This window comes from Oncorhynchus clarkii, chromosome 23 (genome assembly GCF_045791955.1).
Source record: "Oncorhynchus clarkii lewisi isolate Uvic-CL-2024 chromosome 23, UVic_Ocla_1.0, whole genome shotgun sequence".
In the NCBI taxonomy this organism is placed as follows: Eukaryota; Metazoa; Chordata; class Actinopteri; order Salmoniformes; family Salmonidae; genus Oncorhynchus; species Oncorhynchus clarkii.
Window position 1 is genome coordinate 37,874,306 of NC_092169.1, and position 26,234 is coordinate 37,900,539.

General features: G+C 44.2%; 1 protein-coding gene across 1 annotated transcript in view; it reads right to left on the reverse strand.

Moving 5' to 3' along the window:
- Positions 1-220: 220 nt before the first annotated feature.
- Positions 221-26,234, reverse strand: part of LOC139381600 (delphilin-like) — a 76,406-nt gene continuing 50,392 nt past the window's right edge. Inside the window, exons 11-28 of the mRNA XM_071125252.1 lie at positions 20,127-20,230; positions 17,795-17,864; positions 16,749-17,072; positions 12,443-12,594; positions 11,937-12,071; positions 11,002-11,099; positions 10,482-10,659; positions 9,894-10,213; positions 6,551-7,429; positions 6,363-6,450; positions 5,788-5,877; positions 4,898-5,094; positions 4,068-4,223; positions 3,721-3,807; positions 3,461-3,590; positions 2,665-2,783; positions 2,218-2,382; positions 221-2,085 (exon numbers count right to left, since the gene is read on the reverse strand). Of these exons, the coding sequence (XP_070981353.1) occupies positions 2,014-2,085; positions 2,218-2,382; positions 2,665-2,783; positions 3,461-3,590; positions 3,721-3,807; positions 4,068-4,223; positions 4,898-5,094; positions 5,788-5,877; positions 6,363-6,450; positions 6,551-7,429; positions 9,894-10,213; positions 10,482-10,659; positions 11,002-11,099; positions 11,937-12,071; positions 12,443-12,594; positions 16,749-17,072; positions 17,795-17,864; positions 20,127-20,230 (3,364 nt within the window). The 3' untranslated portion in view covers positions 221-2,013. The remainder of the gene's footprint in view (positions 2,086-2,217; positions 2,383-2,664; positions 2,784-3,460; positions 3,591-3,720; positions 3,808-4,067; positions 4,224-4,897; positions 5,095-5,787; positions 5,878-6,362; positions 6,451-6,550; positions 7,430-9,893; positions 10,214-10,481; positions 10,660-11,001; positions 11,100-11,936; positions 12,072-12,442; positions 12,595-16,748; positions 17,073-17,794; positions 17,865-20,126; positions 20,231-26,234) is intronic.

Sequence of the window (26,234 nt, forward strand, 5' to 3'; positions counted from 1 at the left end):
CTTACTTTGCAGGTTGTTTTCTGTTTTTCGACATCGGCAAAAAGCGAGTTTTTGTAGGCGTTGAAATACGAATTGACGCTGCCAGGTAGAGATGATGGCAAAGGATTTACTGCCATTTTCCCGTTGCTATGGCAATTGCACCACCACGCGACAAACTTCAGTTAATTTGGTCCAGTCCATGATCGTCTCTGGCTCCGAAAAAGCTCGTGGGTATCAGGCAGTTTATTTGTCAAGCATTTATGTCTTTTTACAGATCCAAAACAAGTACAACTGATCCAGAAGCAACCACATGGCCAACATAAAAAGTCAATACTTTTTGAACTATACAAAGTACTCCATTAATATCAATGAAAACATAGACAAAACACACTTAGGCTATACAAAATGAACATTTAAATACATTAACAAACTTAAATTGATCTAGAGTTATAATAGGTCTACATTTTAGACCCAACTTGTGAGAATACAATAAAAGTAAACAAATCCAGATGTACAATCATTTTAACACAAAACAACACCTATAGACAGCAACATGCAAATGCTTGTCATAAAACTGTACTGCACTTGTGGCAAGATTTAAATATGTAGCAGTCTTTTTTAACATGATGACACTGCCTGGTACAACAGGTCTGTAAATCAATATGTTTGTATTTTCATGATGGCAGCTCTGACTGAAATGTATATGTGAAAAGGAATTATGGAGGGAAAGTAGAAACGCAAGAAATACATTCAAAACAGCTTTAAATGCACACTAGCAAACAGTGAATATTTGTTCTAAAACAAGACTGTTGATACAGGTGAAAGTTATGGCAGTGGAATGGATGGTTCATCAGTAACAACCCCAGTGACCGCAAGATCCACCTGGACCACTCAATGCTAACATGGATTGATGTCTTTCAGTTAGCAGCTATTCATATATTAGCCCCAGTGGGTTAACCCTCATATTTCATGTATGCTCCTCATACTGTAAAACACTTTTAAAACACTTAGGAGAGTGGTATTATTTTTGTTGCCCCTGCCCAGAGCAAGTTTTGAAATACCAAATGTTAGGATGACTGCAATTACATTGGCACCAGAAAGCCTCTAAATATTGTAATAACAATTCACAGTACGTTTGTCATGCCAATGTAATGCTTCAAGATAGGTTTATTATGTGTTTCTGTTGTAGGCAGATCAAGTCCATCTGTAAAAATAGCGCTCAGCTCTAGATAAAATTCATATACGTCTGACTATCAGCCATCTAAAATGTCATGGTTATTTACATATACAGGTAACTGCCAAAATAAAGGAAACACTTGAATAAATGAGGGATACAAAGTATACTGAAAGCAAATGCTTCCACACAGGTGTGGTTCCTGAGTTAATTAAGCAATTAACATCCCATCATGCTTAGGGTCATGTACAAAAATTCCCAGTTGCCCATTATTACAACTACCATGGCTAAAGTGTGTGTGTGTGTATGTGTCACTCAGTCACCAGATCAAAACCCAATTGAATACTTATTGGAGATTCTAGAGCAGCACCAGAGACAGCGTTTTCCACAACCGTCAACAAAACACCAAAATATGGAATTTCTCATGGAAGAATGGTGTAGCATCCCTCAAAATATAGTTATAACAACTTGTAGAATTTATGCCAAGGTGCATTGAAGCTGTTCTGGCTCATGGTGGCCCAACGCCCTATTAAAACACTTTATGTTGGTGTTTCCTTTATTTTGGCAGTACATCTATGCTTTATCTTTACAATTTCATTATACTTTCAATTTAATACAATCCAATATAAAATATATACTCATGTTATCTGAACATATAGAGCTACTTGACCTTCCCAGGAGAAACTCTGGACCCTTTGGATGAGAGTTCTTTTGGTCAGATCACATGGTCAGGAAGAACTCCTGGCCCTACGGCATTCCGCAGTGTTGAAGATCATGTTGTTTGTGTCCCAGTAGTTGTGACTGTTTCTTTGTGTTGTCTTGGCACTTTGGTTGAGGAGAGCAGAGGAGCTATCCAGTCTCTACCAGGCCAGGGGAGAGGGCACTCTGGGGCTGCAGGGGTTCTCAGTGGCCTGGGTCTCATTCAGTGCTCTCTGGAAAACAGGACCAATTATCGTACATGAAAACAGAACCAATCATTGTACTTGAGTCACAGACGCATTTGAATGCTGTCAAATTGTGTGGTCAGAGACCTGTGAAGGGCATCACTATGGCTACTGGCTCACCTCAAACTTGGAAGTAAACTCAGCAAAAATGGCGAAGAAGGCCTCAGTGGAGGTGACCTTGCTGTCCTCTCCGAAGTACGAGGCCACCTTAGTGAACTCGTCCATGGCTCTCAGCTGCAGAGAGTCCAGAGACTGAACAGCTGGGTGACTGTTCTCCAGGAAACCCTTTATCTTCAGGGTCAAGGGTCAAACTGTCAACTGTCAGACCATTCGAAGCACAGTGACACATTCTGACTAGTAACATACTGACCAATGGTGTAATTAAATTAAATCACATTTTATTTGCCCATTACACTGAATACAACAAGTGTAGACTTTACTGTGAAATGCTTACTTACGAGCACATTCCCAACATGCAGACTATTACAGTGTAATTACTACTACATTGTGTTACTGTTCGCGTGAAATGTTGTGTTGTGAAGGGCTTTGTTGTTGATGGAAGGATACACTCATGACGGCAGCGAAGTGATCCTCGGCCGTGGCTGGGATCTTCTGACAGGCTGTCCTGATGTCCTGGATGGTGGAGTGAAGGTCAGCCAGCTCAGCTGTCAGGATACGCTGATTCACTGCAGAGAAATGTCAATAGAAAACCATGCAGTATGACTTGTACAATTTGTACACAGCTACACCGAACAATTTACATTGACCCTCCCCCTTGTACACTGCTGCTACTCGCTGTTTGTTTGCTACCTATGCATAGTCACTTCGCCCCCACCTACATGTAGAGATTACCTCAACTAGTCTGTACCCCTGCACACTGACTCGGTACCGGTGCCCCCTGTATATAGCGTCGTTATTGTTATTCTTATTGTGTTACTTTTTATTATTGCTTTTATTTTAGCCTACTTGGTAAATATTTTCTTCTTCTTGAACTGCACTGTAGGTTAAGGGCTTGTAAGTAAGCATTTCACGGTAAAGTCTACACTTGTTGTATTCGGCGCATGTGGCAAATAAAGTTGGATTTGATTTGATTTGTATGAGATAAATCCAATGCATAGTGTCAAATGTCAATGCCATTAATTATAAATGTTGTAGTGTTTCAGTCTTATGAGATAACTGCTGAAATCTGAATATCGAAAAGTAACTATCAGGAAACGGATTATCAGGAAACTGATAAGGACATGACTTGTAGTACATATTGTAATGTACTAAATGGAACTAATTAATTCTGCACATGAACCTCAGAGTCCTGCTGACGGACAGAGTCATGTAAAGAGCATTGTGTGGTGTTGTCTTACTGTACCTTTGGCTGCGAGTGGCACGGTTGTGAGGTCCCTGGCAAAGTTCAACAGTTCTGGGAAGTGTTGGCATAGCGATTTGGCAAGAATGTGGAGGAAGGTGGATTTACCATCCACCGTTTTAGTGGTGCTGAGCTGTAAGAAGGAAGGTGAGATAGAATTTGGCATTAGAAAGAGGTTAACTCCAAGGCAAAGACAACACAAATCCCAAAAAGACAAATGTGGCTAAAGCATAATCAGTTAGATAATGAACATCCATTCATACCTCAGTGAGAAAGTTGATCTTAAAGCCAGTGGTTTTGTTTGTCTTGGGTTGACCATTGTTCAGGTAATTCCCCATTGCCAGCACAAACTGTAGACAGAAACAGAGGTTTAGAAACAGTTTACCGGTAACACAACGCAATCACCACATTATGCATACCTCTGAGTCTGTATCTTATTACCTTATCCTATATGATTTTACACACAATGCATCTTCTTTAATAACCTTAGATTATGACAGCAGAGACACATAAATAATACGAAATAAACAAGAGAGCTGTTTTCCATTTCTCAACCATTAAGCTACTGTATTCCACTCTCAGGGAGTGCGAGTTACAGTAGTTGTATTACCTCGAGGATCTTGGCCAGTTTCTTGCTGCTCCTGAGTTCTATCGAGGCCCTGTAGATCCATTCGTATCCAGCCTTCATCTCCTCTGTCTTCTCCTGCAGGGCTGTCTTAAAATGGAGGCTCCGCAGACGAGTCTTATACTCAGGGACCATCAGCATCTGGGCACACACAGATTATGAACTCGAAAAATACTGTTACTATTGCTAGTAAAGTAACATGTTACTGTGGTAAACTAGTACTACACTCTTAGAAAAAAAGGTGCTATCTAGAACCTAAAACTGTTTGGCTGTCCCCATAGGAGAACCCTTTGAAGAACCCTTTTTGGTTCCAGGTATAACCCTTTTGGGTTCTATGTAGAATTCTTTCCACAGAGGGTTCTACATGGAACCAAAATGGTTCTCTTATGGGGATAGCCGAAGAACCCGTTTGGAAACCTTTTTTCTAAGAGTGTATAGTATTCAGTAAAATACTGAAATGTATTTTTTTAAACATTCTAGCCTCATTCTAGACCAGGATCCCCAACTGGTTTTATTTGGTTTTCTGAAACTCTGTTCCCAAAGTATTCCCATCCATAATAGAGGGACACATGATCATATATGAATGTAAGCAAGGTTTGAAATGATCATATTTTAGTCAAATAATGTATCTGTTTATATATTCTTGCGGTTAATTTGCAGTCTACAAATTATTTGTAATTATGTTCCAGCCCCCCAACCAAATCGGTCTGCTGCTGAATCTAGTTGATGATCCCTGGCCTAGAGGGACTGGCTGGGCCAATATGTGGTTCCGACCCACCATTTGGGAAACATTGACACAACAGTGTCTCAGTTACCTGCAGGACAAACTGGTCAGGGTCACTGAGTTTGGCGGAGTTCTGGTCGAAGCATTGGTACTGTTTGACTTCCTGGTCATCGGGGGCGTAGAGCAGCAGCTGCTTGATGTGGGCCGGCTCCAGTCTGTCTGTGCTCATAGTCATCAGCACCTGGCGCAGCTCACCTGGAGACAGCTTCAGGTGGGCGATCAGGATGGCTGGGTAGAGGAGGCGTGGAATAAAGGGATGAAGGAGAGGTTTATTTAAGCAATAAGGCAATATGGCCAAAATACCACGGATAAGGGCTGTTCTTAGACACAACGCAAGGTGGAGGTCTATTGGTCAATTGGTCATATAGGACATACCCCAGAGGAGCCTAATCGCTATTATAAACTGGTTAACAACGTAATTAGAGCAGTAAAATAAATGTTTTGTCATACCGTGGTATACGGGTATGATATATCACAGCTGTCAGACAATCAGCATTCAGGGCTTGAACCACCCAGTTTAAAATAGTTTCTTTGGACCCCGTTAGCTGTTACATTAGCAACTGATACTCTTTCTGGGGTCCACACAAAACAGTCATATACAATAAAAACAGACTTTCATTGATAAACAACAAGTTTCTGTAGAAATCAGAGCACCTGTGTTTGAATCTCAGAGTCACCTGAATAGACTAGAGAGTCTATTCAAATCATTGAGATAAAGGTTCCTGGGGGCCAAGGCCAGGGTCATGGTTCAGATCCCTGGGGACCAAGGCCAGGGTCATGGTTCAGATCCCTGGGGACCAAGGCCATGGTCATGGTTCAGATCCCTGGGGACCAAGGCCAGGGTCATGGTTCAGATCCCTGGGGACCAAGGCCAGGGTCATGGTTCAGATCCCTGGGGACCAAGGCCAGGGTCATACTCACAGGCATTGTAGGCTTTCTTATGAGACAGAATCTCCACCACGTCTTTCTTTTTAAAGCTCTCGGGCAGGAAGGCTGGCTCTGGAAGAGAGACTGACACATTTAATCACAGTGTAAGGATGCTGCTCTCCAGGCACCAGGGTTGGAAACAGGCACTAAAGGTGGACGGGTAATGAGAGAAGAGAGGGGATGGTAGGTGGTGCTTTATGGAGAATGCATTTGATGAGCAGGTGAATAGACTCCATGGGACAACTTGGTGAGCTGTGAAGGCATAAGAACAACATGGAAAATCAGCAATACACTGACACCATGAAACACAAAACAAGTCATGTTGAATTAATGAAAGCAATGTACTCTTCCACAGCTATGAAACCAAATAATTATATTGTGCAGTGTTCCCTGGCAAAAGAGACCTTGGTCTCAATGGGACTCCCTGTTAAATAAACATACACAATCTGACTATGAGGGTATAAGGACAATATTTAAAAATGTTATCAACAGAACCAGTGATATGAATACATGATATGATATGACTATGAGATGAGATGTTTGATGAAGAGATCAGAATAAAAACTTACTGGAACTCCGTTGGGTACCAAAATGCATCTCTAGATCGAGATACTTCACCATGTCACTCAGTTTGTCATAGTCGGGGTCCTCTCCAAGCTAAAGCAGACAAAGTATCTCACCTGTCAATACATTTCTTAACAACAACAAACAGTACTGATTCCAGGTTCAGGGTTAGTACAATAGACTCAACACATGCCTGTCCCCAGATGGTTCCCTCAGAGTTCTCCACCTGCTCCCAGCGCAGTCTCTTCACACTCATGTGGTTGGTGTCCCCAGCACAGGGACTGGAATTGGGCAGCGGAGGCGGTTCGCAGGGGGGCGGCAGTGGTGGAGGGGGTGGTGGGGGGACCTTGTGTTTCTGGAGTTCTGACACTGAGATGGGGGTCTCATAGGTCTGTGAGTGAGGGGGCTGGGGAGGGTGACTTTGGGGCTGGGACAGGTGAGGGGCTTTAGGGGGAAGGCTGTGGCTCAGCTGGGGCTGGTAGGGCTGGTGGTGAAGCTGGTGGTGCCTCTGGAGGGCGAGCTGGCTTTGCCTGTTGGGCTGAGGGGAGGGCTGGGGACACAGGATGGGCTGGGTCAGGGGCTGAGGCTGGCTGGCCTGGCGGGGCAGGTTCCTGGGGCGAGAGGGCTGGGGAGAGTAGCGAGGGCCCAGGGGGAGAGTCATCTGAGTAGCCTGGTGGTGGACACAGCCCTGTAGCTCATCTCTGGTTGGCAGCACCTTGTGTAGGGACGGCCTGTTGTACATGAAGGCCTGTGGAGGAGGCGGGGGAGGGGGGATGATGGGGTGCTGCGGCTGGAAGGACATGCGCGCCCGGGGGATGTGTTCGGGGGAGAAGTGGGAGAGGACAGGGGTAATGGGGAGGGGGTCGGAGAAGCCGAAGGGTGGCGGGGGTAAGGGGGTGGGCAAGGGCGGGGGTGGCGGGGCGCTCTGCGGGGGTGGGGGGATGGGGATGTGTTCTGACCCGGAGGAGTAGGTGAGGGAGGTGGCCTCATCGTTGCTGCTGATGTCCTCACTGCTGGCACTGCTCAGTTGGCGGGGGAGGTAGCTCACCTCCTGCTCATCCTGGAAACTCATCTGGACACAGCAGATAATCATCAGTCTCACACCTTCTAATCAGACTCACCATGTCATCTGATTTACATCTTGTAACCATTCTTCAGACACACCTTATAATCAACCTTCATTGTACAGCGATAATGCATGTAATAATTTCCTATTCATATGCACTGCTTTTCTTCAGAAACCATGGAAACCATCCCCATAAATATCTGTTCACGCAATAACAACTACATTTACTGTACCGTCTGTATCATGTTAGTAAACATCAGATTTCTTATACTGTACTGTAGATAATTGAATAACTTGTTGGACATGACTGTTTCTGCACTCAATGAATTTGATCTGGTACACTTTAAAAAATGCTGGGTTAATAACCACCCAGTGCTGGGTAAATAGTGGACAGAACACATGTTGGGTCATATTTGGGTGATCATGTTATTTTCAGTGGGTGTGGCCTATTGGTGGCTGGGCTTGCAGATAGGTATTCTTAGCCACCCGTGATAGTAAATATTGTTCCTGTTCATCATGTTAAGTTTGTACACTGCAAATATGTCACGATCGTTATAAGGAGTGGACCAAGATGCTGCGTGGTATGTTTCCATACTTTATTTTGGAATAGAAAACTTTAAAGAACAAAACAACAAAACGAGCAAACGAACCCTGAAGCTACTATAATGCTCACAGGCAACTAACTATACATAGACAAGATCCCACAAAGCACAATGGGAAAATGGCTACCTAAATATGATCCCCAATCAGAGACAATGATAAACAGCTGTCTCTGATTGGGAACCATACTAGGCCAACATAGAAATATAATTAACCTAGATAACCCACCCTTAAATCACACCCAGACCTAACCAACATAGAGAATAAAAGCCCCCCCCCTCCAAAAGTGCGGACCTCAAAACCTGAGTCAATAGGGGAGGGTCTGGGTGGGCATCTACCGTCGGGGGCAGCTCCGGTGCGGGGCAAAGTACCCACTCCGTTCGTGAACATGTCATCGGAGGAACCGGACAGTGGCTCGTTGCCGAAGGAACCGGACTGTAGATCGTCGTCGGGGACTCCGGACCGTGGTTCATCGCCGGGGACTCCAGACTGTAGATCGTCGCCGGAGGCTCCGGACTGTGAACCCTCGCAGGAGGCTCCGGACTAAGAACCCCCGCTGGAGGCTCTGGACCGCAGACCGTCGCTGGAGCCTCCGGACCGCCGATCGTCTCAGGAGGTCCCGGGCCGCGGACCGTCTCAGGAAGTTCCGGACCGTGGGTCATCGCGGTCCATGGTCCGGAACCTCCAGATCCATGGCCGGAGCCTTCCCCTGCACCGATGCCCAGTCTAAGGGGGGTACTGTCACGTTCTGACCATAGAAAACCTGTATTTTCTATGGCAGAGTAGGTCAGGGCGTGACTAGGGTTTTTTGTTCTAGTTTATATTTTCTGAGGTTCTAGGTTTGATTTTCTATGTTGGTGATTTGTATGATTCCCAATTAGAGGCAGCTGGTTATCGTTGTCTCTAATTGGGGATCATATTTAAGTAGCATTTTTCCACCTGTGGGTTATGGGATATTGTTTATGTTTAGTTGCCTGTTAGCACAGCATTGTCGTCATGGTTCGTTTATTCTTTATTGTTTTGTAATTGCTTAAGTTTCACTTTATAAATTAAAAGTATGTGGAACTCTACGTATGCTGCACCTTGGTCCGACCATCATTATTACGAACATCGTGATAAAATTAAAATGTTCCTTCAATAACTTTGCTAATTAGATATTTTAATATAATGTAAAAACATTATTATTTCAATATTATAACGTGGTAACTCTCCCTACATTGGGATATGGTTATAGGCATATCATACTCTTGTGTAAGAGTACAAAAGGCTCAGTGCTCAACCTTAACATGTGATGACAATACTGTACAACACAACATGAACCGGAATGATATTTACTCTCATGGGTGGCCAAAAATAACTATTTGAAAGCCTCACCCACTAAGCCACACCTCTAGTCTTCAGATCTGACCTGGTGGGTCATGGCTCAATGACCCAGCATCAACAACCCAACTAAGTGACCCAACTGGCTGTGTCACAATAACCTAATGTGTGTTCTGTTCAATATGTATTTTTTTCTGCTTTTTTTGTGTGTTTGGGCCCACAGTGGCTCTCTCACCTCCTCATAGTGCCCATCTCTTCATATACTGTCTCCATCTCTCACCTCCTCATAGTGCCTATCTCTTCATGTACTGTCTCCGTCTCTCACCCCCTCATATTGACTATCACTTCATGTACTGTCTCCGTCTCTCACCCCCTCATATTGACTATCACTTCATGTACTGTCTCCGTCTCTCACCCCCTCATAGTGACTATCTCTTCATGTACTGTCTCCGTCTCTCACCCCCTCATAGTGACTATCTCTTCATGTACTGTCTCCGTCTCTCACCCCCTCATAGTGACTATCTCTTCATATACTGTCTCCGTCTCTCACCTCCTCATAGTCATTCTCTCCAGGGAGGAAGTCTTCCACCAGAGTGACACGGTGTCCCAGCTGTTCGCTCAGAGCGTCCAGGAACTTGTCAGTGTCCCTGCTCCGGGGAGGTCTGGAGAAGGTGAAAAGCTTCCTGCGTCTGGACAGGGGGCTGGTGGGGTCGTCAGAGTTCTGGGGGGATGGAGGCGGGCTCTCCAGGCTCACATAGGGGTTGGAGTCAGCGCTGCCCGGAGAGGGGATGGTTCCCCCGTGGTAGAACTCATACAGAGGGTCGGGCAGAGGTTCCTTCCATGTCAGAGACAGACCTGATTTACGGTTCCCTGAGGAGGGGAAAAGAAACGCTCCATTATTTCAAAGATGTCTAACAGTGGACTTTGTGACTAAATAAGTCTCTTTAAACTTTGTGACTAAATACGTCTCTTTAAACAAAATGGGTTCCATCTTAAATTATCTTATTTGTCATCCTTGAAGTCAGTATGAATGACAACATTTATGACAATGTTATTGTTATCTTTACAATTGATGGACCATTGGCTTCAAGTGGTTGCCGCGTATTCGACAGTGTGTGTGTGTGTATGTCTGTGTTACCTGTGCTACCTTGACTGAGAGAGGAGCGAGCTGGAGACTGGCCATAGGCGTCAGTCTGTCCCAGCTCCTCTCGGTCAGGCTGGGTCAGTGGAGAGCAGCGACTGTGATTCTGCTGCATGGCCTTCATGGCACTCTTCCCTGTGTACACACTCTCCAGTTCCGTGTACACTCCTGACATCTAGGGGTCGTAGGTGTGAGCAGGCCGTTAGCACAAAGCACTGGGAACTCATTATCACAAGGTCTGCTTATAAACACTTTATGAATCATAACTAGATAGTTTGTTAACCATTATTTACCTTGAGTAAAAATCCTAAACAACATGCCTCCTATTTGTCTTGCTTTAAACATTAACATAAATATATACTAATGTTTTCAGACGGTTCATGAGCTGACGTCCAGATAAAGTGATTCCAAAAGCACTGGTAAAAGCATCTTTATAAAAAGCCGGCTCTGGCGTACACACATAACTAGCACTGCTGGCTCTATATGGCTGAGCATTGTGTTGCAGTTTTATACCCACGTGATTCAGGTCAGGGGATTCTGGGAAGGAGGTGCCGTCTCCACACTGTCTCTCTCCGGGTGTCCCACTCCCACTCCCTGGTGCAGCCACATGAATCCCTGCGTCCACATGAAGGACAGGGACAAGCATTCATGATCATCCTCCTCCTCTCAGGCCCAGAGAGGAGGGGAGACAGCAGGAAGCATCAGAATGTAGTTAACAGCATGGAGAAGCAACAGAGACTGATAACTGTGGTCTGGATCCTAACTTGAGATCTACTGTACGCTACATCCCGTAACTTGAATTTCTGCACAAATCTCCCATTGGCGTCAATGTGTAGTTTGTGCTAAATTCCAAGTTACTGTATACATTTCTCAAGTTAAGATTTGGCCCTATGAGAGTATAGATGGGATAAATGCAATACTAGGATTGGATATACACTGGGTATACCAAACATTAGGGACACCTTCCTAATATTGAGTTGCACCCCACAGTCTTGTCAAGTTGACTGGATGTCCTTTGGGTGGTGGGCCATTCTTGATACACACGGGAAACTGTTGAACGTGAAAACCCAAGCGTTGTCGTTCTTGACACAAACCGGTGCGCCCGGCACCTACTACCATACCTCATTCAAAGGCACTTAAATATTTTGTATTGCCCATTCGCCTCTGAATGGCACACATTCACAATCCATGTCTCAATTGTCTAAAGGCTTAAAAATCCTTCTTTAACCTGTCTCCTCCCCATCTACACTGATTGCGACATCAATAAGGGATCATAGCTTTCACCTAGATTCACCTGGCCAGTCTATGTCATAGAAAAAGCAGGTGTTCCTAGTGTTCTGTATATTCAGTGTATGCTCTCTGTTAACAGCAGCAGGTGAACCATCAGTCCAGGAGTGAATGGTTGAGAGGAAACCCTTCCAATCAAGGATAAGGAGCTGATCAGTTTAGTACCCATTCCCAGGTGTGTTCTGATGATGCAGTCATCAGAGCTCCTCTCCCGTACGGTGCCTCTGTAGGAGGTGCCTGACACACGCACTGAGCTGCTCCTCCTATGGTGCTCCTGTCCTGCACCTGGCTCTGTTGTTGCTGACACACACACACACACACACACACACACACACACACACACACACACACACACACACAGGAAGAGAGAGTTGAATTAGAAAGAATTAGAATGACAAAAGGAAACATCTCAGAATATCCCAAACACCCACTGAACAATAAACATATCCTCTAGTCGTCAGTTCTTGTCATGGTAATATCTAGCTGTCTTAGCCTTGTCTCTCAAGATGAAAAGCAATCACCCACTTTGGAAGAGAAGACAAACGATTATGCAAATCTAAACCATTGAGAGCATAACCAGACCAAGACCCTACCTCTAACTCAACTCACTCACCCACAACAGACCTATTCCAAGCAGGCAAAGAGATGTGGCTAATGGCTAGCTGACCCACCTGCAGTCTTAAAACCAAGGAAGCGTGAAATCTTGCTCTGACAGTGTTCCTGCTCCTCGTAGGTCAACAGCTGGTAGATGAACTGCCAGATCACCTGCTTGGCTGGAGTGTCCAACACCGGGAACACATCAACAATCAGGGTGTCCACGTTCCTGAACATATACAGTGGGGCAAAAAAGTATTTAGTCAGCCACCAATTGTGCAAGTTCTCCCACTTAAAAAGATGAGTGAGGCCTGTAATTTTCATCATAGGTACACTTCAACTATGACAGACAAAATGAGAAAACAAAAATCCAGAAAATCACATTGTAAGATTTTTTATGAATTTATTTGCAAATTATGGTGGAAAATAAGTATTTGGTCAATAACAAAAGTTTATCTCAATACTTTGTTATATACACTTTGTTGGCAATGACAGAGGTCAAACATTTTCTGTAAGTCTTCACAAGGTTTTCACACACTGTTGCTGGTATTTTGGCCCATTCCTCCTTGCAGATCTCCTCTAGAGCTGTGATGTTTTGGGGCTGTTGCTGGGCAACACGGACTTTCAACTCCCTCCAAAGATTTTCTATGGGGTTGAGATCTGGAGACTGGCTAGGCCACTCCAGGACCTTGAAATGCTTCTTACGAAGCCACTCCTTCGTTGCCCGGGCGGTGTGTTTGGGATCATTGTCATGCTGAAAGACCCAGCCACGTTTCATCTTCAATGCCCTTGCTGATGGAAGGAGGTTTTCACTCAAAATATCACGATACATGGCCCCATTCATTCTTTCCTTTACACGGATCAGTCGACCTGGTCCCTTTGCAGAAAAACAGCCCAAAGCATGATGTTTCCACCCCCATGCTTCACAGTAGGTATGGTGTTCTATGGATGCAACTCAGCATTCTTTGTCCTCCAAACACGACGAGTTGAGTTTTTACCAAAAAGTTATATTTTGGTTTCATCTGACCATATGACATTCTCCCAATCTTCTTCTGGATCATCCAAATACTCTCTAGCAAACTTCAGACGGGCCTGGACATGTACTGGCTTAAGCAGGGGGACACGTCTGGCACTGCAGGATTTGAGTCCCTGGCGGCGTAGTGTGTTACTGATGGTAGGCTTTGTCACTTTGGTCCCAGCTCTCTTCAGGTCATTCACTAGGTCCCCCCGTGTGGTTCTGGGATTTTTGCTCACCGTTCTTGTGATCATTTTGACCCCACGGGGTGAGATCTTGCGTGGAGCCCCAGATCGAGGGAGATTATCAGTGGTCTTGTATGTCCTCCATTTCCTAATAATTGCTCCCACAGTTGATTTCTTCAAGCCAAGCTGCTTACCTATTGCAGATTCATTCTTCCCAGCCTGGTGCAGGTCTACAATTTTGTTTCTGGTGTCCTTTGACAGCTCTTTGGTCTTGGCCATAGTGGAGTTTGGAGTGTGACTGTTTGAGGTTGTGGACAGGTGTCTTTTATACTGATAACAAGTTCAAACAGGTGCCATTAATACAGGTAACGAGTGAAAGACAGAGGAGCCTCTTAAAGAAGTTACAGGTCTGTGAGAGCCAGAAATCTTGCTTGTTTGTAGGTGACAAAATACTTATTTTCCACCATAATTTGCAAATAAAATCATTAAAAATCCTATCATTGTGATTTTCTGGATTTTTCTTCTCTCATTTTGTCTGTGATAATTGAAATGTACCTATGATGAAAATTACAGGCCAGTGGGAGAACTTGCACAATTGGTGGCTGACTAAATACTTTTTTGCCCCACTGTATATACAAGGGCAGAGCTGCCATTTTAGACACTTCTGAACATCTCAAAATCTGTCAGTTTTGTTGCTAAAATAAAAGTATTTTAAAACATGTTAAAATGAAAAGAAATAAAACTGAAGCACACTAGTAATCTTGATGCTTCCAAGAACTGAATGGAACGTTTCATTACAGGGAGGTACAAGTCATTCTATGAGGTACAACTCAACTCCTATCAGTATGCTGGAGTTGTTTTTCTTATTAAGAAAACTTGTTTTCTCCATGCACCTGGTAGCACTGTCACGATCGTAGTAAGAAGCGGACCAAAGCGCAGCGTGGTGTGAATGCATCATTTAATAGATGACAAAAAACACGAAGTAAACTGTACAAAAACAATAAACAAATAACGACCGTGAAGCTATAATGAGAACTGTGTTGACACAAGCAACTAACATAGACAATCACCCAACAAACAAACAGTGAAACCCAGGCTACCTAAGTATGATTCTCAATCAGAGACAACTAATGACACCTGCCTCTGATTGAGAACCATACTAGGCCGAAACATAGAAATCCCCAAATCATAGAAAAACAAACATAGACTGCCCACTACCAACTCACGCCCTGACCATACTAAATAACGACAAAACAAAGGAAATAAAGGTCAGAACGTGACAGTACCTCGTGACAGAATCACCCACCAACCAAGGACCAAGCGGCGTGGTGACAGGCAGCGGCAGCAGGAGCAGCGCAAGGAGGAAAGGACATGGGAGGACGAGTTGGACAGTAAAGGACCCTGGGCACAGCCAGGAGAATATCGCCACCCCAAAGAAGAGCTGGAGGCGGCGAAGGTGGAGAGGTGCTGGTATGAGGAGGCAGCACGGCGGCGTGGATGGAAGCCCGAGAGTCAGCCCCAAAAATGTCTTGGGGGGGGCACACAGGAAGTGTGGCGAAGCCAGGTAGGAGACCTGCGCCAACTTCCTGTGCTTACCGGAGGGCGAGAGAGACCGGGCAGGCACCGTGTTATGCTGTGGAGCGCACGGTGTCCCCAGTGCGGGTGCATAGCCCGGTGCTGTACATACCAGCTCCTCGCATCGGCCGGGCTAGAGTGGGCATCGAGCCAGGTGCCATGAAGCCGGCTCTGCGCATCTGGTCTCCAGTGCGTCTCCTTGGGCCGGCGTACATGGCACCAGTCTTACGCATGGTGTCCCCGGTTCGCCAGCACAGCCCAGTGTGGGCTATTCCACCTCGCCGCACTGGCAGGGCGACCGGGAGCATTCAACCAGGTAAGGTTGGGCAGGCTCGGTGCTCAAGAGCTCCAGTGCGCCTGCACGGTCCGGTCTATCCAGTACCACCTCCACGCACCAGCCCTCCGGTCTCCCGCCTGTCCGGCGCCGCCGGAATCATCCTTCACCCCGGCGCTGCCGGAATCTCCCGTCCATTCGGGACCCATTTCTAGGGTCCTCAGTCCGAGGTCGGCAGCGAGGGTCGCCGTGTTTAGGATGCCACGGAGGCGGACAATGAGGCGGAGAAAGACTGTGTTGAAGTGGGGTCCACGTCGTGCGCCAGAGCCGCCACCGCAGACAGACGCCCACCCAGACCCTCCCCTATAGGTTCAGGTTTTGCGGCCGGAGTCCGCACCTTTGGGGGGGGGGGGGGGGGGGGGGGGTATTGTCACGTTCTGACCTTTATTTCCTTTGTTTTGTCGTTATTTAGTATGGTCAGGGCGTGAGTTGGGGTGGGCAGTCTATGTTTGTTTTTCTATGATTTGGGGATTTCTATGTTTTGGCCTAGTATGGTTCTCAATCAGAGGCAGGTGTCATTAGTTGTCTCTGATTGAGAATCATACTTAGGTAGCCTGGGTTTCACTGTTTGTTTGTTGGGTGATTGTCTATGTTAGTTGCTTCTGTCAGCACAGTTCTCATTATAGCTTCACGGTCGTTATTCGTTTATTGTTTTGTATAGTTTGTATTCAGTGTTCAGTGCTTTCTTTAATTAAAAAATCATCATGAACACATACCACGCTGCATTTTGGTCCGCTTCATACGACGATCGTGACAAGCACGTTCAGGGGTGCGAGTTGACTTTCTCAAACATGCTAAAATAAAAGTATCAAAAGAAAATCATACTTTCGAAAAGATTTATTGCTATTCAGTAATGTTGATAGGGAATTTGTCTTGGTGACTCTGATTCTGTTCTCTGTAAAATAACATGTATTGCTTTAGATTAGACAAGTTGACCATTATATAATGTATATCATTGTATAATTTACATGTAGTGCATGTAATGAGATGTAATGAACCATATTAGGATTAAAGCATATTATTGAAGGGTAGGTGTGTTATTTGTTAGGGACATGTCAGATCATGTAAAGACGTTTCTGTAAATCCCCTCTAGGGTAGGTAAACATCAAATCAATGTCATATTTACCCTTGATGTTTGACGCATTTCAAACAAATATATCATCCTTCCTGTCATTTGGAGAGATAAAAGGCCTCTATCTCTCTCTCCCTCTTTCTCTCTCTCTCTCTCACTCCTTTTCCATCCTCCATCCCCCCCCCCACACACACACACACACCTCTGTTGGAAGAAGGTCTCCAGGGACTTGCAGATGGTGTATCTCTCCTGCACCGTCAGGAGATGATCCAGCTGCTGGCTAAAGGTGCGACCATGGACCCTGATGCTGGGGGGTAGGATCTCAGCCACCCACTGCAGGGAGCAGAGGGGGACCGGGGAGCGGGAGCGGGACCTGGGGGCCACGGCAGGGGCAAGGCCTGTGGGAGAGTCTTCCTGGTCACTCTGGTCAGAGTGGGAGTAACCAGAGGGTCCGTCTTCCACCACCAGGGTGGGCATGGCCCCACTGCCCTGCAGCATGGACACCACCTTCTCATGGGAACAGTTTCTGAAGACACACACAGTCACTTTCACTACTACAATCGGCAATGATGTTGTCATAGGACCAGCTCCTACAGAAAGGTATAGAGAATTACTAACTACAGAATTCAGTAGTGCGCTCTACTACTCACCATGTAAATCCTAGTATTACATGGTTACTAGGGTGGTATAAAGTATTTGTGGGTTGATACTGTGGGTGATATTGTGCTATGGGCGATGATTCCACCCAGGCTGTGTTCACTCCTACACTTCATGTTCAGAATCAAATGGAATAATAAGTACATTAAAGGGTGTGAAAGGACTTCCTACAGTCATTTTCTCAAATTCCATTCTACACACACATCCATGCATATGTGTGAGCACAGACACACACCAGTCCACTTACCATATATCCTGATTCCTAGTCACCTTACCCCTATACATATCTACCTCTATCACTGCAGTATCCCTGCACATTGTAAATATGCTACTGGAACTGACCCTGTATATAGTATACTTACTTACTTACTTTATCGTGTTCTTCTTATTTCTTCTTTTTTATATCTTGTTTATTTTTGTTCTACTTTGTTATTTTTAGTATTACATTGTTATTGATAACTGCATTGTTGGGGTTAATGCAAGGAAGGCATTTCACTGTACTTGTGCATGTGACATTAAAACCTGAAACTCATCATGTTGACTTACTGTCCTGTGTGCATCTTAAGGTAAAGTTATAACAGGTTTATGTACCTCATGTCCAGCCCATTGAGGAAAAGGATGCGGTCGCCCGGTTTGAGACCACAGTCTTCAGCGGGGCTGTCTGAAGAGTCAGAGGGGAATGAGAGTCAGATAGACAGGGGATGAGAGCCAGAGAGACAGGGGAATGAGAGTCAGAGAGACGGGGATGAGAGCCAGAGAGACAGGGGAATGAGAGTCAGATAGACAGGGGATGAGAGCCAGAGAGACAGGGGGATGAGAGCCAGAGAGACAGGGGGATGATAGCCAGAGAGACAGGGGGATGAGAGTCAGAGAGACAGGGGGATGAGAGTCAGAGAGACAGGGGAATGAGAGTCAGAGAGACGGGGATGAGAGTCAGAGAGACAGGGGAATGAAAGTCAGAGAGACAGGGGAATGAGAGTCAGAGAGACAGGGGGATGAGAGTCAGAGATACAGAGGGATAAGAGTCAGAGAGACAGTGGGATGAGAGTCAGAGAGACAGGGGAATGAGAGTCAGAGAGACAGGGGGATGAGAGTCAGACAGACAGGGGGATGAGAGTCAGAGAGACAGGGGAATGAAAGTCAGAGAGACAGGGGGATGAGAGTCAGAGAGACAGGGGAATGAGAGTCAGAGACAGGGGAATGAGAGTCAGAGAGACAGGGGGATGAGAGTCAGAGAGACAGGGGGATGAGAGTCAGAGAGACAGGGGGATGAGAGTCAGAGAGACAGGGGGATGAGAGTCAGAGAGACAGGGGAATGAGAGTCAGAGAGACAGGGGAATGAGAGTAAGAGAGACAGGGGGATGAGAATCAGAGAGAAGACACATAACCCATATGATATGCAAAACATAACATTGATATTAGCACCATTAATCAAATCAGTATGTGGTATTTGACTGCTGTTGTTTTTATGTACCATGTTTTGTCTGATGTATTGGGTTATGCTGGTAGCCCTTTGGGAACCAATGAAGCATAATATTATCCATGTTTGGTAGGTGTACTGTACCACAGGGCCACGCAGGCTCTCTGACATGAGACAGTGGGTTCTTATGGATGCTTGTGTGGACGCCTGCCTGTACATCCCGATCTCATCTCATCCACCCACAGCAGCAGTCCTCATAAGGCCTAGCCAACTGAGTCAGTGAGTAACTTACTTCTGGCCTCTGCTCAGATCTGGAGTGGGTGAACGGCGTCATCCCCCCACACACACACACTCACTCCTCCCCCTCTTCAGCTCCGACAAAGAGGAGCATCCGGCAAACCCCCTATTATAACACTCTGGTACAACCATGCATGTAAAATTACAACAGAACATCTCTCCATCACAGCAACATCCACATCAATCCATGTATTCATCCTAATCTCAATCTCTTTTAGAATTCCTGAAACTCCCCTTATCGCCTCAGACGGCCCCTTAAAAAAAAAAAAATCACAAAAGGCTTAAAATAAATGCCTGAAACTAGATCCCCTACATATGGGTCTGAAACTAGATCCCCTACATACTGGTCTGAAACTAGATCCCCTACATACTGGTCTGAAACTAGATCCCCTACATACTGGCCTGAAACTAGATCCCCTACATACTGGTCTGAAACTAGATCCCCTAAATACTGGTCTGAAACTAGATCCCCTACATACGGGTCTGAAACTAGATCCCCTACATACGGGTCTGAAACTAGATCCCCTACATACGGGTCTGAAACTAGATCCCCTACATACTGGTCTGAAACTAGATCCCCTACATACTGGTCTGAAACTAGATCCCCTACATACTGGTCTGAAACTAGATCCCCTACATATGGGTCTGAAACTAGATCCCCTACATACGGGTCTGAAACTAGATCCCCTACATACTGGTCTGAAACTAGATCCCCTACATACTGGTCTGAAACTAGATCCCCTACATACTGGTCTGAAACTAGATCCCCTACATACTGGTCTGAAACTAGATCCCCTACATACTGGTCTGAAACTAGATCCCCTACATACTGGTCTGAAACTAGATCCCCTACATATGGGTCTGAAACTAGATCCCCTACATACGGGTCTGAAACTAGATCCCCTACATACTGGTCTGAAACTAGATCCCCTACATACTGGTCTGAAACTAGACCCCTACATACTGGTCTGAAATTAGATTCCCTACATACTGGTCTTGACTAGAAGAAAAAAGCGTTGAGAGGGTCTCTTCTGCACTGTTCAACCAATCCAGTAAATGTGGAGGAGGAGTTAAGATGGACTGTCGCCTTGTTAACGTCCAAAAGAAGAAGTCGCGTCACAGGCTCTCTTCCCATTTCCTCCAGGACAATACAGTGCTATTCAACACAGTACATAGAGAAGTGTAATGTGATGCGTCATCACTTACCTGGGATGACAGAGTCGATGCAGACAGGGGCATGGCCTCTCAGGGTGAACCCAAAACTCTTCTTCCCTCTGTAAACCCTCACTGTCCTGGGGGGAGCACGGAGGCTAAGGAAACATTACAAAGTCTTTATTAGTTTCTGACAGATATTTGTATAAATTGTTGTAGTAGTAGAAGATATGGTTGTAACAATGTAGTTGTAATGTTCAGGAACTACATTACTAACACTGTTGTGTAATGATGTTTAATGTTTAATCAATGGGCTGTCAACAGCTTTCAACTGTATTTATGAAGTACCACTGGGCGTTTTATCAACGTGCTGTCAACAGCTTTCAACTGTATTTATGAAGTACCACTGGGCGTTTTATCAACGTGCTGTCAACAGCTTTCAACTGTGTTTATGAAGTACCACTGGGCGTTTTATCAACGTGCTGTCAACAGCTTTCAACTGTATTTATGAAGTACCACTGGCTGTTTTATCAACGTGCTGTCAACAGCTTTCAACTGTGTTTATGAAGTACCACTGGGTGTTTTATCAATGTGCTGTCAACAGCTTTCAACTGTGTTTATGAAGTACCACTGGGCGTTTTATCAATGTGCTGTCAACAGCTTTCAACTGTATTTATGAAGTACCACTGGGTGTTTTATCAATGTGCTGTCAACAGCTTTCAACTGTGTTTATGAAGTACCACTGGGCGTTTTATCAATGTGCTGTCAACAGCTTTCAACTGTATTTATGAAGTACCACTGGGCGTTTTATCAACGTGCTGTCAACAGCTTTCAACTGTGTTTATGAAGTACCACTGGGCGTTTTATCAATGTGCTGTCAACAGCTTTCAACTGTGTTTATGAAGTACCACTGGGCGTTTTATCAACGTGCTGTCAACAGCTGTCAACTGTATTTATGAAGTACCACTGGGCGTTTTATCAACGTGCTGTCAACAGCTTTCAACTGTGTTTATGAAGTACCACTGGGTGTTTTATCAACGTGCTGTCAACAGCTTTCAACTGTATTTATGAAGTACCACTGGGCGTTTTATCAACGTGCTGTCAACAGCTTTCAACTGTATTTATGAAGTACCACTGGGTGTTTTATCAACGTGCTGTCAACAGCTTTCAACTGTATTTATGAAGTACCACTGGGCGTTTTATCAACGTGCTGTCAACAGCTTTCAACTGTATTTATGAAGTACCACTGGGCATTTTATCAACGTGCTGTCAACAGCTTTCAACTGTATTTATGAAGTACCACTGGGCATTTTATCAACGTGCTGTCAACAGCTTTCAACTGTATTTATAAAGCACCACTGTGCGTTTTATCAACGTGCTGTCAACAGCTTTCAACTGTATTTATGAAGTACCACTGGGCGTTTTATCAATGTGCTGTCAACAGCTTTCAACTGTGTTTATGAAGTACCACTGGGCGTTTTATCAACGTGCTGTCAACAGCTTTCAACTGTGTTTATGAAGTACCACTGGGCGTTTTATCAACGTGCTGTCAACAGCTGTCAACTGTATTTATGAAGTACCACTGGGCGTTTTATCAACGTGCTGTCAACAGCTTTCAACTGTATTTATGAAGTACCACTGGGCGTTTTATCAACGTGCTGTCAACAGCTTGCAACTGTGTTTATGAAGTACCACTGGGCGTTTTATCAACGTGCTGTCAACAGCTGTCAACTGTATTTATGAAGTACCACTGGGCGTTTTATCAACGTGCTGTCAACAGCTTTCAACTGTATTTATGAAGTACCACTGGGCGTTTTATCAACGTGCTGTCAACAGCTTTCAACTGTATTTATGAAGTACCGCTGGGCGTTTTATCAACGTGCTGTCAACAGCTTGCAACTGTATTTATGAAGTACCACTGGACATTTTGAATAGCGTTCTCAACAGTAACTAGCAATCAATTCATATTATTATGCCCATTTCATCTGTGTCTTATGTAACGTGAATGCAACCAAATATAAAACAATAAAAGAAAGAACCATCAACGACTGGGATGGAGATATCACAGTTGCCATGGAAACTACTCAAGGCAACATGGTAAGATATAAACAGAGGTCCATAAAGCAGAACAAGAAGCAGAGAGGAGACCGGTAAAATCCATTATTTGATCATCTTTATGCTTGTTATGTGATATGGGGACAGATGAGAAAAATTCTAATGGGGTTTTAGAGTAATAATAATAATAATAATAATAATGGTAATAAGAGGCACAGAGTAAGAGGGTAGGCTCAGCACTGCAAAGCACTGGATATAAGAGACTGGAGAGTTAGAAAAGGTGAAGAAAACAGATCTTTAACCTCTCTCCCCATCTAGCATTAGTACTTCTATACATCAATACCATATCCCAAGAAACAGCACAGAAGAGGAGCTGAATACTGCAAACGTGATGTGTATGATCCAATGAACAATCAAATAACCTATCATCACTTGAAAATTCAATATTGAATATTACTTTACCATACTGACTTGAAACCTTATACCTTGAGAGGCAGTTTACCATAAACAATAGTGTATCAATTAGTTCCACTTGATAGAGCCTGGCAGCAGATCTCGACTGTACAAGCAGGTTCCTGTCTGTCCTACATGTGATGGAGGCTATGCTAATCAGAGGCACAGCTAATCTCCTATCTAATACCATGGGCTGTCTCTTACTGTTACTGTATATGAGCTGTCAAGGTGATTACACAGGACATATCCTAATGAGCAGCATTTTGGAATAACACTGGCCATGGGCAGCGAGAAGGAGTAGGGAGGGCTGTTGGTAAAACATGGGCTGGAGTCTACCATAAAGTCTATCTGTAAAACTGGCATGGAGTGGTGTGACAATGTTAACCCTATATCCAACCTGGTCTCATTTTCTTTTTTTATAAAAAAAATGTAATTGAACTTTTATTTAACTAGGCAATTCAGTTAAGAACAAATTCTTATTTACAATGACGGTTCTGCCTTGTTCAGGGGCAGAACAACAGATTTTGAACTTGTCATAGCATTTTGTATTATTCTGTATGTAAATCCAAGACACTCAATTTAGTATGATATGTTACGTTTCGTATGGTAAAGCCTCCTTCACTCACGCCGCCAAACTTACCCTAGTAAAACTGACTATCCTACCGATCCTCGACTTCGGCGATGTCATCTACAAAATTGCTTCCAACACTCTACTCAGCAAACTGGATGCAGTTTATCACAGTGCCATCCGTTTTGTCACTAAAGCACCTTATACCACCCACCACTGCGACTTGTATGCTCTAATCGGCTGGCCCTCGCTACATATTCGTCGCCAGACCCACTGGCTCCAGCTCATCTACAAGTCCATGCTAGGTAAAGCTCCGCCTTATCTCAGTTCACTGGTTACGATGGCAACACCCATCCGTAGCACGCGCTCCAGCAGGTGTATCTCACTGATCATCCCTAAAGCCAACACCTCATTTGGCCGCCTTTCGTTCCAGTTCTCTGCTGCCTGTGATTGGAACGAATTGCAAAAATCACTGAAGTTGGAGACTTTTATCTCCCTCACCAACTTCAAACATCTGCTATCTGAGCAGCTAACCGATCGCTGCAGCTGTACATAGTCTATTGGTAAATAGCCCACCCATTTTCACCTACCTCATCCCCATACTGTTTTTATTTATTTATTTTTCTGCTCTTTTGCACACCAATATCTCTACCTTTACATAACCATCTGATCATTTATCACTCCAGTGTTAATCTGCATAATTGTAATTATTTGCCTACCTTCTCATGCCTTTTGCACACAATGTATATATAGACTCCCCTTTTTTCTACTGTGTTATTGACTTGTTAATTGTTTACTCCATGTGTAACTCTGTGTTGTCTGTTCACACTGCTATGCCTTATCTTGGCCAGGTCGCAGTTGCAAATGAGAACTTGTTCTCAACTAGCCTACCTGGTTAAATAAAGGTGAAATAAAATAAATAAAATAAAAAATTAATTTAATCATCCATTTCATATGACATGCTATGAATTACAATTCATATTATATGTTACGAATTTGCAAAACATACTATATGTCACAAACTTGCAAAACGTAACAAAACATTAGCTAGCTGGCTAATGTTAGCTAGGCTAGAGGTTAGGGTTAGTGGTTAGGGTTAAGGTTAGTGTTAAGTTTAGGAGTTAGGTTAAAGGGTTAAGGTTAGGGGAAGGGTTAGCTAAAAGGGTTAAGGTTAGGGTTAGAGTTAGGGGAAGTGTTAGATAAGAGGGTTAGCAATAGGAGAAGGGTTAGCTAACATGCTAAGTAGTTGCAAAGTACCTAAAGAGTAGTAAAAAGTTGAAAAATGGCTAATTAGATAAAATGCTAAAGTTGTCTGTGATGAGATTTGAACTCGCGCTAGACGTTTGTGTTATACATCAACTCATCCACCCTGACCAACCACTGTACTTTTGTTTTTTGCTTGTCTTATGTAACAATACCAAACGTAACATATCATACTAATTTGAGTGTCAAAGATTTACATTTACTATGTTACGTCTAGTCAATGAGACCAGGCTGCTACAGCAGATAAACTGAGCTACTGTATGGCTTAGAGCTGAGCATACTGTATGTACTCGTATTTGTATTTATTATGGATCCCCATTAGCAATTCTTCCTAGTAAGTGTGTGCCCTCAGGTCCCTACTCCACTACCACATATCTACAACACAAAATCTATGTGTACGTGTGTGTATAGTGTGTATGTTATCATGTGTGTGTCTGCATGTGTCTGTGCCTATGTTTGTGTTGCTTCACAGTCCACGCTGTTCCATAAGGTGTATTTCTATCCGTTTCTTAAATCAAATTTTACTGCTTGCATCACCTGATGTGGAATTGAGTTACATATAGTCATTGCTCTATGTAGTACTGTGAAGAGTCTTGTGGAGTATGCATGGGTGTCTGAGGTGTGTGCTAGTCGTTTAAACAGACAGCTCGTGCTTTCAACATATAAATACCTCTCACAAATGCAAGTAGGGATGAAGTCAATCCCTCCTCCACTTTGAACCAGGAGAGATTGACATGCATATTATTAATGTTATCTCTCTTTGTACATCCAAGAGTCAGCCGTGGTGCCCTGTTCTGAGCCAATTGGAATTTTCCTAAATCCCTCTTTGTGGGACCTGACCACAAAACTGAACAGTAGTCCAGGTGCAACAAAACAAGAGCCTGTAGGACCTGCCTTGCTGATAGTACTGTTAAGAAGGTAGAGTAGTGTTTTATTATGGACAGACTGCTCCCTATCTTAGCTACTGTTGTAGCAATATGTTTTGACTATGACAGTTTACCATCCAGGGTTACTCCAAGCAGTTTAATCACCTCAACTTGCTCAATTTCCACATTATTTATTACAAGATTAAGTTGAGGTTTAGGGTTTAGTGAATGATTTGTCCCAAATACAATACTTGCAGTTTTAGAAATATTTAGGACTAACTTATTCCTTGCCACCCATTCTGAAACTAAATGCAGCTCTTTGTTAAGTGTTTCAGTCATTTCAGTCTGTAGTAGCTGACGTGTATAGTGTTGAGTCATCCACATTCATAGACACACTGGCTTTACTCAAACACAACATAACACACACACTACCGGTCAAAAGTTTTAGAACACATACAATAAAACATTTTTTTTATTTAACTAGGCAAGTCAGTTAAGAACAAATTCTTATTTACAATGACGGCCTACCCCTGCCAAACCCGGACGACCCTGGGCCAGTTGTGCGATCATGGCCAAATGTGATCCAATCATGGCCAGATATGATACAGCCTGGATTTGAACCAGGTTACTGTAGTGACGCCTCTTGCACTGAGACTGCTGTGCCACTCGGGAGCCCCATTCAAGGGTTTTTGTTTATTTTTACTATTTTCTACATTGTAGAATAATAGTGAAGACATCAAAACTATGAAATAACATATGGAATCATGTTGTAACCAAAAAAGTGTTGAACAAATCAACATTTATTCAAATAGCCACCCTTTGCCTTGATGACAGCTTTGCACACTCTTGGCATTCTCTCAACCAGCTTCATCTGGAATGCTTTTCCAACAGTCTTGAAGGAGTTCCCACATATGCTGAGCACTTGTTGGCTGCTTTTCCTTCACTCTGCGGTCTGAC